Raw genomic sequence first — 13,247 nt, 5'->3', positions numbered from 1 at the left:
TATGGGTGGGAGTAATGCACCGGAGTACATACACCTTTGTTCCAGAAAGTTGACAGTTTCATGAATATGTGTTGTAGTGTTTAAGTATTGTGTGACAATCGTGGCTGATGTCACCTCCGGTATGATTTTTGTGGTGCCTAATGTTATGTACTTTTACATATGTTCCTAGTGGCTGCACTTAGTCTGGCACTCAACGTCCCAAATGTTGGTATGTGTAATGATTTAGACTTCTTGTATTAAGAAAGTATAATTTTGCTATGTTGTAACATGTCATGAGGGTTGTGAAAATAAAATACTACAACCAGGCTGCTGTAGGCTAATAAGCAAATGATATGCAGCTCTGCACACATATACAACTTTGTTAGTAGCTACTATGTTTTCTCAAGTGTATGTTGTAATTTTATGTCTGCCATTTTAGGTACAGCAGTAGCACTATCCAGTCGAAAAACTAGTTAACCCTCAAGCTCACAAACATTTTGGGATGTCAAGGGCCTCAATTTTGGTTTGGACATTAGTTTGATTTTACAAGTTCGGACAATTTTACCATGCAATGAACATTCATTAGACTCAAGCTTTCGTTACAAGTTGGCTTCCGGTAAGCTTCTCAAATTAACAAACACACTTTGCATCAACGTACAACATTCACAAAACATTAATCATGAAAAAAATGTAGAAAGTGTATCATTATTAATATTTATTTTGGAAAAATATTTTAAAAATGAATTCCTTCATTAACAAAATGGTAAAAAAAACTCAAATAGCATTTTCACAATATTTCATAAATACATTTATATACAAAAAAATATAGTCACATAGACCCGAAGTGCCTTTGTACATATTTAACAAAAATTAAATTATAAAAAAGGGAACATCACAAAATACTCAATCTTTACAAGTATCAAGAACGTATTTTTACAAATTTCAAAAAATAGCACACATTTTTGACTTAGTAAAACACTTTTTTCTCTTTATCAAAAAAGACAATGAAGGCAGTGTCTGTGTGTCTAGTTCAAGAAAATGGTGGCTCGTAAGAATCCAAACGATACACTTCAGGCAGTGTACATTTCTTATGTAGTACTTATAAAGTCCATTCATTACATACACATATATATCTATATAATTGAACGTACATAGATATATAAACCAACCGTCCATAGTGCAATGGAAATGTCATAAAAGGCAGTGCAACAGTTTGTCCGTGAACACCGAGCCTAGCTCGGGGCGTTCGTCGGGGTTTGCAGTCACTTTCCTAACTTCAGTGGAGAGCCAGCTCGCTCTGAATTTAGTTTCTCAGCAGCAGTCAGTGAAGGTACTCCCTCTCCTCTCTCAGCAGCATTCAGTGGGGCATATCACCTTTGAGTTTATATATTTATATATAGATATAAAATAGGAATGTATCTTCTGTCACCTCGACGTTACACCTGTAGAGTGCAAAAGAAGGATGGTTTTAGTCACACACATCTTGACACAGTAGAGAATATTTTAACAAAAGTGCAAACAGGGCCATCGCATCCATAGCACGATGTAAGGCATCAGGGGGTGGCAAAGGTTACTGTGGTCGCAGCAGAGAACTGCAAATATTTGGGCGGGAGGTACCACTGGACATAAAATTACAAATCACTAAACTCTCTTGATTACAGGCAAAAGGGGGTGGAGAGATGGATACTGATAGGGGTGGCGGGGGGTTGAAACGCTTGCTTACTAAACATGAATTCTCACAAAAAATAAGAAAATGTAATGCCCTTCTGACCTCAGTTCCCATCAAATCTCCCTTTCTGTTGACCTTTTATCACGTTTTTCATATTCCAGGAAGGGGACACAGCTGCCTTACAAGATTTTGATAAACGCTGGCTGCACCCTGCCCCATTGCATCCTCTTAAATTAAAAGGAACTCAGATCACGCTAGGAAAGTAGGTGTAGCAGAAACAGTGCACTCCAGGTACATTCGTGCAGTGACATGGGACAGGCCTATGGGTCGCTGGAAGCTTCGAAAATATAGATAGCCTCCTCCAATCCTCAAGTATTAAAGGTCCCAGAGGAACTGGCATTTGCTTTTACTATATTAGAGGACAGCTATGAGCTAGTTCACAATCAAGTTGATAGTTGTATATGTACACCAGAAAAATGGATTAATTACATTCAGCGTTCTAGTTGTTCTATTTTTGTGAAAGAGTTATTGACTGTGTGTTTTCCTTGTACTCTCTGTTATTTGGCAAATAATTAGGTCATTTTAGGATAGAAAAGGGCCAAAATGTATAAGGCATTAGCTTGAGTGGAACTTTGAAACCATCCTGAATTAAGAGCTGCCCGTGCAACAGAAATTAGTGGAATTTGCCATTTATGCGTTTTATAAAGGAGCTCCCAGCAGACTTAGAGTGCCTGGAATCTGCATTTAAAGCCCACTTCTTTCAAGGCCTACAGGAACTTTTGTGCAAAAATCATAGAATTAAAGATGGAGAAAAAAATTCACAGTGAAAGAGAATTGGTAAAAAGAAAAGGCTATTAATTACTGGAGAATTGTTGAGCGGTTTTCCCATAAGAAACATTTTTTAGGAGTGAATAGTAGACAGGGGAATGGCAGGAAGGGACTTTTTCCCTCAACCCCACTTTCCAGTAACTTATTGAACTGGATATATAGGCAAAAAGGCTAAGGTGCAGTGTGAAGGGAACAAGAGAGCTGGGTCACTGATGTGGTGCCACCGCTAATACCCCACCAAATATTTGCCATGAGTACTCACCTCTGTTGCTATGATGCATTCATCTTTTGCCTCTGATATGACATACACCGACTGGTACTTTGTCTCTTTTGAAGTTGAATATAAGGATTCCGGCCGCCTTCGTTCAGATGTTTCACTGCTAAAATTGAATAAACCCAAGGAAATAAGAGATATGATTAGATACTTGAAAGATTGTCAACTGCAGCAGTGCTTAAAAAGTGTGTCCAGAGTTTGAGTTATTTTCTCCAGTTGCCTCTAGAATTTACCTTTTTAGTTGCACTGGGTGCTTCTCGTCTGCCTCCGAGTCATTGGCTATGCACTTTGATTCGCGCTTGCCATGCTCCTCCTTCACAGAGTCCTCATGCTTGAGCTCGTGCACTAGATTATAGTCCACTGATGGGTATCTGGCTTTATAGCCATTTTTGTCTGATGTGCTCTCGCTATACAAGTCTGCTTTCTTGTTTGTGTTTTTGATCTGGGTCGCCCCGATGACGCTAACAGAGATGTCCTTTTCACGCCTGCAGTTGGCCAGATTGTTCATGGTCTCGGACTCACCTCGGTAGGAGTCGGAGTCACGCTGGTGCTGCTTATGCATCTTCAGCCGGAAGCACACCACAACAGCTGCGCACCCAAACAGCAGCATCAAAACCAGGATGATGCCGGCACACACTGCAATCCAAGGAAACTGCCCACCTTGGTCTTCAGTGTACTTTTCAGTGTTGTCTCCTGAATCATGCTCTTGTGGCTGCTCGGGGAGCAGGAACTGGCAGTTCAATCCACCGTATCCCCTGGCGCATTCACAGACATAGCGGTTGTTTCTCTCATGGCACGTTGCCCCGTTGTGGCAAGGGCTGTGTTCGCATCTGCTGACTGGCGTGCTGCAGTTCTTGCCATTGTACCCTGGAGGACAGGTGCAGGAATAGTCATTGACCCCATCCTGGCAGGTGCCACCGTTGGCACAAGGGTAGGAGGCACAATCATCCAAGTTGTCGTCACAGTGTCGCCCGCTGAAGCCATCCAGGCACTGGCAGATGTAGGAATTTCCAAGATCGACACAGTGGGCACCTGCAACACAATGTACACATGGTTGAAGATATGTTAGATTAATCATCAATTTCTCCGCAAAGACACCAGAATCCAATCTGCAGCCAGGCCACATCACATGACCGCGATACACAATCATTAAGAATCATTTTTCAGGAGAGGCAGGAGTATTATCTGACTCCGTCCGATAGCTGTGTGGGGTCTTGCAAAATACAAATCATAAAATGCAGCTATTTCGCTTGAGTCACAACGTCAGCTTCACATGAGAACATTCGCTGTTGTACGCGCACATTTTCCTATATTGACAAGCAGGGCACCAAACACCACTAAAGGTGTGAGGAGATATCCTCTCATAGAGAAAACTATCCAAAAACCTCTTGCTTTTTTCAATGTGGACAATTACAAACTGCTTTACTCCTGCTTACAGGATAGTTAAAAATGTTCGAGTTAAAGAGAGAATGAAGGCAGCCAAAGCAAAAATTATAGGGAAGGGGGTAAACAAAAATCGCGTACCTCTTTTAATCATTAAGGTCACACAATGTCTATTTTAGTAAGAGGCAAAACTTGCCAGAAGTGACTTGCGGAGACACTGCCCTCCTCCTTACCGTTGGAACAGGGGTTGGAGCTGCAGTAGTCAATTTTCTTTTCGCAGTTGAAGCCAGAGTAGGACTGCGGGCATCGACAGCTGTAGCCGCCTTCCGGGTTGTCGGAGCAGCGACCTCCGTTGAAGCAGGGCCCGTCGGCGCAGGTCATGGCGCTCAGCTCGCAGTTTTTACCGTAGAAGCCTGGTGGACAGGAGCAGGAGTAGCTGTTTTCAAGGTCCTGCAGAACATAATAAAAGAAAGGCAACATTAAAGGCGTGTATCAGCACATTTAGGCTTGGACACTGAAGTAAATATTTTAAAAATGTTATCTCTTTACCCGTAATGTACATGTGTACTGTATATTTCTTAGTGTCTCTACTTTGATAAGTGTTGTTTAATAATTTTTTATCTTAAAAATCAGAATTATTTATGTATTTTATGTCTGTATATATTTTATCCATGCTTTTATGGTCATTGACCGAAATAAAGCTATAAACAAATATTTTACATTGTCGAGGTATTGCAAGCGTTAAATCGCCCTTGCACTCGGGTGTCTGGGTCCAACATTATTTGCCACCACATCCACGTCTCTCTGAAAAAGACACAACAGTGCCTCTTGTGTCCAACAGTGGAACTGCAGGCCAGTTTCAGGGGCACAAGTGAGGCCTGGGCACTTAGCGCTGGTTGTTTCTAAAGATCCCAAGTAACATCTGTCACATTGAGTCGTGATTAGTAAAAACCCTGAGACGATACGAAAAAGTTTGAGATGAAACGCGAAACTTCGCTCTCGGCAAGGTAAAGAAGCCGAGTACTTAAATATACGCTATGCACCCTGCATACATTTGCATAGGAGCCCCGAAGCCCAACATTTCGGTAAGGTTATGCAACTGAAGAAAAAAACCCTGTCTCCCGCCCAAAGTTCTGATGCATCTGCGAATCTAAGACCCCAGGGGAGGCCTCGGACGAGCACAGATAACAATCAGTGCCCGGGGGCCGCGTCCACTTGTAGAATGTGAAAGAGCCTAAAATGAATGAATTGCTCCCTCAGTTTCCAGTATTTTTCGGGCAGCTAGGGGGATTCGTGTGGCACTAAAGGGGCCCGGTTGTCTCGTGAAATAAAGGATTCCAAGCGTGTGCCATGAGAGCCCGGTGTCAGCCTTTGTAAGGGCCCTCTCCCAGCTCCGAGCAGGTGTGCCATGCCCCGCAGCTGCCCCCTTCCTTACCGCGCAGCTGCCTCCGTTCTTGCAGGGGCTGGCTTCGCATTCGTTGACCTCAATCTCGCAGTTGGCACCAGTGTACCCAGGGCGGCAGGAGCACGTGTAGCTGCCCTGGCCAGTGTTGGTGCAGGTGGCCGCGTTCTTGCAGGGCTTGTGATGGGTGCAGTAGTTGAGATCTGGAAAAAAAATCGGATGAGAGAATTAATAAAGGTCCAGGCAAAGCAGTGAGAATTCATGCCAAGATGCCCAGAGGAGGGTACTGTCTACTATTGAAATCTGAAATCATTAGCGGCGGCCCTTAGCAATTCCAGCGCCCCAACTAGTCTCGTTGTGTGATCCTTGGCAAATCAGTCCGCCTCCCTCAGCCCCCATTTGCCCAATGTATGAAAGAAAGCACCACATGAAAAGGATGGCGCTGCCAGCGCCCAGAGACTCACCTTGATTGCAGAAGAGGCCGCCCCACCCTTCCTGGCAGTTGCACTGCCAGGGCTGTTGGCAGGTGCCATGCAGGCAGCCCGGGTATCGGATGCACTCGTCACAATAGCGCCCCTGCCAGCCCACTCTGCATCTGAAAGGGAGCAGAAAGGGGGAAATAAGCGGTTAGATGTTGACTACAAACAGCAGCGAGCATTAAACTCTACAAACAAACCCACGCCGAGGGGGACAGGAGTCGGGTTGCCCTAAGAGTCCGTACTGGTGCCTTGATGTGGGCCGGGGGGGGCATTGAGTGGCACCGGCAGCCCGGGCTTTCAGCAGCCTCACGTACAGCTATTGTCTGAGTACTTATTGTGTTTGCTATCATAACAAACAGTAAACCTGCAGTACAGTGCCGTAAACTCATTAGAGCTCACACTGATGACAGGTCTGTTTGGCTTCCAGACTCTGCCCTTTTAGCTCTGGTTTCAGCAGGATTTCTCGGGTTACCCCGAGGCTCATACATGGCAAGAAAAAGAGCTGTATGTATACTGTCCTTCAGAAATCTAGTTTGTAGCTATCTATTTCATATGCCGATTATCTTTCCAATCAATTTACAAATAACGTATTTATTCGCGTGGGTAATTTGTAATGCCACTTCTATTAATTGCTTCTTTGGTGAGCTGTTTCTCTCCAAATATCACAGCCAATTATTTGCTTAAAAAAAAAAAAGCAAAAGTACTTACTTGCATTCTCCGGGCCTGTCACAGAACCCGTGTTGCTCGTCGCAGCCGGGCAAACAGATTGCTGAAAGAGAAAAAAGGGAAGACAGCGTAAGGAGGGCTGTACTATAACTCATCGCGGGTTAACAACAAGTCGTGCTTCTGTGCGCTCTTTTGTCACAAGAGGAGTTTAGTTAACACCGTCCAAACTAATCCCCGGGGCCGGGTGGGGGTATTGAGCCCGCCTAGTAACCGGGCCCCCTTCCTTATCACCAGGGGCTAGCCTTCTGCTTAATACAGTTGCACACGGACAAAAGGGGGTCCCCGCCTCCCTCACACCCCTTCTTTTCTTCCCATGGAGGGTCAGAAGTCCCTTTTTTTTGCTCTTCTCCCGCTTCTTCAGTTCTAAACACCCCCCCCCCCCTTTTCTGGCCCAGAGTGTGTGCAGATAAGAGTGGACAGCTGGTGCGCAGGGTGCCAGTGCAGGACAGCTGCCCCATTGTCTATTCTCTCCCAGCAGCTGCCCCTCCGCGACAATGACCCGCTGCCCCCCTCATACAACCGGGGGCCGGGGCTGCTCCCCCAGCAGCCTACAGGCGCCCACATCTAATCTATGCCACGCGCGTGGTTTCTCTGCAAACTTTCTTTCACTTCAGTAAACAGCCTGCAGTTCCCAGAAAAGGAAAAAAGGAGTGGGGGAGGGGGCGAAGGCGCATTCAAAGGGCCGGGGGGGGGGGGGGTGTGCGCTCCTGCTCATTACTCTTCTCGAAGACCATCCAGTGTGTTATTTTAAAACTTGCAATTGCTTGGATGCTGCCAGAACGAATGCAATGGGCCAAAAAAGAACAAAATGGATGAAAATGCTAAGTTGTGTGTAAGCAATGGAACCAAAGAAAAGGCCAGAGTTGGTGCTGCTAAGGCATGGGAAATGATTGTCAGCTCGTGTAAACTGCCTACAGAGATTCCTAAAAGCAATTTGAAGAATTATACCAGACTCCTTCGTGAGTAAGGAGGCTGCAGCGAGTACAGTTAGGTGTGGCCAGGAACTCAGTGGTGGTGCAGGTGGGAAACCGCCGGCAGAGGCAGTTCACACAGGGAAGGGCACTCTTAGCACAGCAGAGGGGTGCAGTGGAACAGATGGGGAGCCTAAACTTACATATAGGAACTGTGCCACCTCTAACCTTCCGGCTGCGCAAGGGGGTACCTTGTGAGGGGTGGGGGGCTGACCCTTGGTTAAGATATAAGCAAGAGTGAGATCAAACCAGGGGCAGTAGATAAAGACATATTCTGGTGTAAGGCTTATGGACTGGAGTGGTTCCCAAGCACCGGGCCCGCTTTTCGTACACAATATTGCTTGGGGGGGGGGGGGGGGGTTCGTAAACAAAACCCCCTCCATGAGTACTCACCCTCAGTGCAGTACTGGCCCTTCCAGCCTTGGTTACACTGCTTCTCGCCTCGCTCCCCGCAGGTAAAGTGCCCAAAGGTGTCGTCCCGGGGGCGGCAGAAGACGGAGCAGCCCTCTCCATAGTAGTGTTCGTCGCACACAAAGCGGTAGGAGTACTTGAGGTCGGTGCGGCCGCTGCTCTGCGAGTCTTGAGACCAATCCTCGCCCACCGCCAGGTGGCGCTGGATAGCCATACGGCTGATGAGCCGGTCGGGGTTCTCTGCAGGGAAGGAAACAGGAAGTGAGCGTCATTTTCGCGGCAAGCCACAGACATATAAAACGTGCATAGGAGTTTTGAGACGTGGAACAAGTGCATGGGTCTGCTGCAACGCTGCATGCAACAAATCAACATGCTAGAAAGCCCCACTAAAATATCTGGATCGTGGCAGGATTGTCTATTTAAGCAAGCCTTGAACTGAAGGGTAGGGGAATGCTGAAGAGGCAGCATGTGGCAGATCAAACAAGGCTTCTTTCCAGGCCCCAATGGCCCCCTCAAGTAATCTTGGATCCCTCCTCCCAATCAGGGCCGTTTCTAGGTGTTTTGCTGCCCTAGGCGAGAATTTAAAAATGCCGCCCCCTCCCTTTTACTACCATCACTCTATCCCCCTGTCATCCAGGCTAGAATAATTAATGCATTAGATATTCCCAAACTCATGTTTTTTGCCGCCCTCCCCCTTTAGATGCCCTAGGCGGCCGCCTAGTCTTGCCTAATGGTAGAAACTGCCCTGCTCCCAATAGGCCGAGGCACATGGTGTCGGCGGCTATGCGGAGGGCAACGTCCTCAGAAGTTCAAGGCACAATGTTAACAAATGCGGAGCGGCCTAAAAACGGACTACATTCACACTTTATTGTGAGTAAGAAAAGCAGCCTTCGGAGAACCGCCTTTATTAAGGGGGGGGGGGGGGTAGTGCTCCAGGGGTACCCGTCTGGGGGCGCTTACCTGTACTGAGGTCATCGGCGGAATCCGTGTGCAGAGCTTCAATGATAAGCGAGAAAGTGCCCTGGAGGATAAAAAACAAGGGGTGGGGGAAACACATTAGAAAAAAAGAGGTCACAGACGTAGTAGTGTGCGCGCGGCAGAGGTGTGTTTATCAGCTGGGCTCTGCCTTGCTTTCACTGTGTGGTGCATTTCTGCTGTGTTTCCTGGCTTACATTTTTTTTTTCCGCGGCTAGTTAATTCAGACACCAGTGTGAAGAGAGAATAGGGAGCCCGGGGAGGGGGTGGGAAGTGACGGCAGTTGTCATTAATCTTCACGCTTAATTTCCCCAGTTTCACACACTTGGGGACGGCTGTAAAACCAAGCCTTTTGGGAATTTCACGCTGAGCTGACAATTACACAACCAGCTCCGGAGACACAAGAGGGGAGGCATGAAGCGAAACGCTTTCCCACACCACCAGGAATGACACTTGCTGTTTAGGGAAGTGAGGGGGGAGGCAGGGGCGCATAATCAAAAGAGAAAGGGAACTGGCCTGCCCCCTCCCCTTGTCAGCACCGCGACTCCCCATGGCCACCGCTCAAGATGTAGCACCCAGCTGCCGAGGCCTCATCAGTGTATATCAGGGCGCTGTCAATGCCCCACTGTCTGCCATTTCCCTTAGCACTTGCGGCGGCGCGGCTTCTGAAAGGCGATCATCGCCCAGTCGGTGTGGGTGGGGGGGGTGGAGGTATTGACATACATTACGGCAGCGTGCTGCCTGCCCAGGAGCCTTCTGATATGGATCTAAGTGGGATCTGCATGAATAACTTGCCAAGGTCCCTTCCAGATTGAGAACCACCGAGATTCCCCTCAAGTAATCTCATTTTAATAAACTAATCCAAAACCATACTGAATGATGTTAATCATTCTTGGCTATCCTACATTTCCCTGACTGTGACACAATATCACTTTCCACATCCAATAGTTTTTTTTAAAGAGATCTGTGTGGGGAAAAAACAATTGAGAACTTTACTTTGATCGACAACATTTAAGTGTATCAATCCGTTTTTTAAGCTTTATGTCGGTAAATAATGGACCCCGAGGAAATTACGGTGGTCCACGGTCACACAATGTGGGCAATTGTGAAAAGTATTAATACAATCCAGATCTCGTGGCTACATTCGAGATATGGGTCTTTCGCACTAGTTACTTATAGAATATAGTGTACAACTCCAGAGCAAGTGGGCACACTACACTGTTACTTAGATTCACATTGTTTCAAATGAGATTGGGTGAGGGCAGCAGACAGCACTGCGCGTTCAACTACAGAAAGAAATGACAATCGTTGAATTATTTAATCCTGCGAGGGCATTAATCCTGCGAGGGCATGCAGCGCCGCCTATATCATGGAAAGTCTCATTTTTTCACACAAAGCTCTGCAGTTTCTAGATTCCATGATATATGACTACATTAGAAGCAATAGCATTCTCCACTCTATTGAGCGAAATCTCTCTGCTGTGTTCCTAACTGTGGACGTGAGATACGCTAGCTCGTCCAGCTGAAAATGTGTCGCCTTCCCGCAAGGCTGGCGAGACGGTTAGCCTGGCTTTACTGTCTTGTCGGGGACACGCTGGCTCTCCGGAGAGGCCAGCGCGCCCCCTGGCGCCAGTCAGAGGTACGCCGGGCAGCTGCAAGCTTGGTGGTGCTGAGGCGGGCGCGACACTCACCGGCCAGGTGAAGCCGAAGGCGATGCGGATGGGGTTGCTGAAAGTGGCCTCGCCGCCCTCCGGCACGGCGAAGGAGCCCTGGCCCAGCACGGGCGTGACGGCGCTGCCGTAGGTGCAGGGCGGCTCGGGGGACACGTTGGCCTGGTAGTGCTTCAGGCAAACACGGAAGAAGGTGCGGCACTTGCACTCCAGCAGCGCCCCCTGCTGGACGGAGCCGCGGCAGCAGTTGGCGTTCCCCAGCGGACCTTTCTTGTTCACAAACTCCTGCAGCTTCAGCTCGAAGAGGCCGGAGCACGACACCTGCCGGGGACAAGCACACAAGGGATTAGAGCCAGCAGACTCAGCATTTCATCCAGCTTTGACTCTAAACGAAGCACAGCGCACTCAAACGACACATCAATGACGCAGTCACACACCGCACTCTGTAATGCACATATTTACACAACCTCCTCATATGTACCCGTATGCGCGGAGTATACACAAAGATCGCAATAATACCCACATATTGACAAAGAACACGCGACAACACACACATATACAGAGCACACCTTAATGCAGGAATGGACGCAGGCCAAACAGATGCCAGCAGGTAGCAGGCGGAACACACCACAAACACCATTAATGTAAGAACACTTTCCAGAATACATGCTACACGGAAAACGAGCCAGTCTACACCTCTAGACTGCACGCGCCTGTGTCAAGTGTGTGTACAGAAAGCGCTACACATGTAGATAGATACTGCATGCCAATTGTGTATAAATAGTGCATGTTCCCAATTCACACAAACATAGAGAGCAGCACTTCAAACGCTATCACTTACAGAGCGCCCACCCCAAATACGCCCAAAGTACACCAACCGCATTTCCAACGCGGACGGCACTGCAGTGCAGATGTAACAACGCGAACTACTTCATACAAAGGTGATAACAGCAACTCGCTATCGTATCTAATGGAATGACATCTACAGACGTATCCAATGAGGGACCGAGTCCCCCATCCCAATAATCGTGTATCACGTTAAATAATAAAAACAAACGTTTGATATGCGGACATCAATAGTTTCCAGAAAAATCGTGGCTAGCTCAACACGCCTTTGCATGCTAATGGAACTAACCGCGTGGAGTTATACAAACGCAATATTCACCACAAAAGACATGCTCCAACAGAGCCTGCACTCTTAAAAAACTGTATGCATTCAGTGTTTCCATCAACCTAAACAGAACTCAATGCAGGCAGCAATAACCCTGCGATGAAGCAATCGGGCATTACAGCAGTAGGAACTAGACCAGGTGCCAAGCAACAACAACCAAACTGCAATTCCAAGGTGCGCAGGTACCCACAAACAGCCTGGGAGAGCTTTAAAACTAGGTACAGACGGCCCGGTCTGACGGAGCCCCATACAACCTGCGCGCACCAGCCCTTCGCACCCGCACGACCATGGAGACGGTAGAGATGACAAACTTCAGCTCCTTACCTGACACAGCACGCACAGGAGTGCGGCACAGGCCAGCAGTGACCGGCGATCCATCCCGCGGGGCTTTCCCTGCACAGGCAGAGGTCAGCTTGAATAAAAGTCCAAGAACTTAAAGAAAACGATGCAAGTCTGCAGAGAAAGCGTCCCGTGCCGGGCGGCGCTGGAGTTTGTCTCCTGCTGCCTCTTGGAGTCTCTGCTCCCCTCTCCTCGCTCGGGTCCGCCCTCTCGGGGAGTGACAGCTCTCGTGAACGGCAGAAGGAGGAGATTGGGAGATTGTCCGATGCTTGTTTCTCAGCGATCCTTTCGCCTCTTAGTCCAATCCAATCGTTGCGCTTTTGTAATTGTTATCCCCTACGCTGCTCGCTCCTATGCAGGAATCCAGGAATGCGAAAAAAACATAAAATGCCACAAAACGTTTGCTCTCAAAAATCCCCAAAATGAGACAAGTCAGTGCAGCCTGTCCACCAAGAGAAGTCCAAAGCTGGAAGCTGGTAGTCCATGAGGTGATTTCAGCCTCGGGGGGGAAAGCGGTGGCTCTGCAGGTCGCCCCAATCTCTCTGTGACGGGGTTTGGTGCGAGGTTCAGGGCTTCCTCTCTGTCTGCAGATCCAGTGGGTGGGGGTGCCCTGTGAGTGCAGCGCGGGTGAACCGAGCCTGATGCTGTGTGCCCCGCCTCTCTGCTGGTATGGTGTGGTGAGGTGATGAGGTGAGGTGCCCGCTGCTGTCGGCTCGGTGCTGCGGTAACTGTCTACCCTCGGCCGGCGTACGCCGTCCTTATATCTAGCCTTCCGCCCCGCTGCCTAATGACATGCAAATAGCGCCCGCTGCCCTCCCTTCTCTGGCCCGGGGGCTGTCACAAAGGAGCCACTTTCCCGAGCCCTCCTCTCAATGGATGGGCAAATGGGCAGTGAGCTGTAAAATGGCAGCCCTCCCTTCCTCCCGTCCCACAGAACGGCCTCATTTACATTCCTGAAAATTTCTAACCGC

The 13,247-nt window shown here is 48.2% G+C and overlaps 1 protein-coding gene across 1 annotated transcript; it reads right to left on the bottom strand.

Annotated features, from left to right (window-relative positions):
- Nucleotides 1-674: 674 nt before the first annotated feature.
- Nucleotides 675-13,014, bottom strand: DLL1 (delta like canonical Notch ligand 1). Its single transcript, XM_085612028.1, has 11 exons — nt 12,262-13,014; nt 10,788-11,087; nt 9,083-9,143; nt 8,105-8,362; nt 6,723-6,783; nt 6,000-6,130; nt 5,569-5,738; nt 4,367-4,583; nt 2,984-3,782; nt 2,739-2,856; nt 675-1,421 (listed from the first exon to the last, which is right to left on the bottom strand). Exons 1-11 carry the CDS (start codon nt 12,313-12,315, stop codon nt 1,416-1,418), a joined length of 2,175 nt encoding a protein of 724 aa, XP_085468154.1. The 5' UTR covers nt 12,316-13,014; the 3' UTR covers nt 675-1,415.
- Between the last annotated feature and the right edge of the window lie 233 nt (nt 13,015-13,247).

This window comes from Triturus cristatus, chromosome 6 (genome assembly GCF_964204655.1).
Source record: "Triturus cristatus chromosome 6, aTriCri1.1, whole genome shotgun sequence".
Lineage (NCBI taxonomy): Eukaryota > Metazoa > Chordata > Amphibia > Caudata > Salamandridae > Triturus > Triturus cristatus.
The sequence above is the reverse complement of the archived record's forward strand: the minus strand, read 5'-3'. Positions and strand labels throughout refer to the sequence as shown.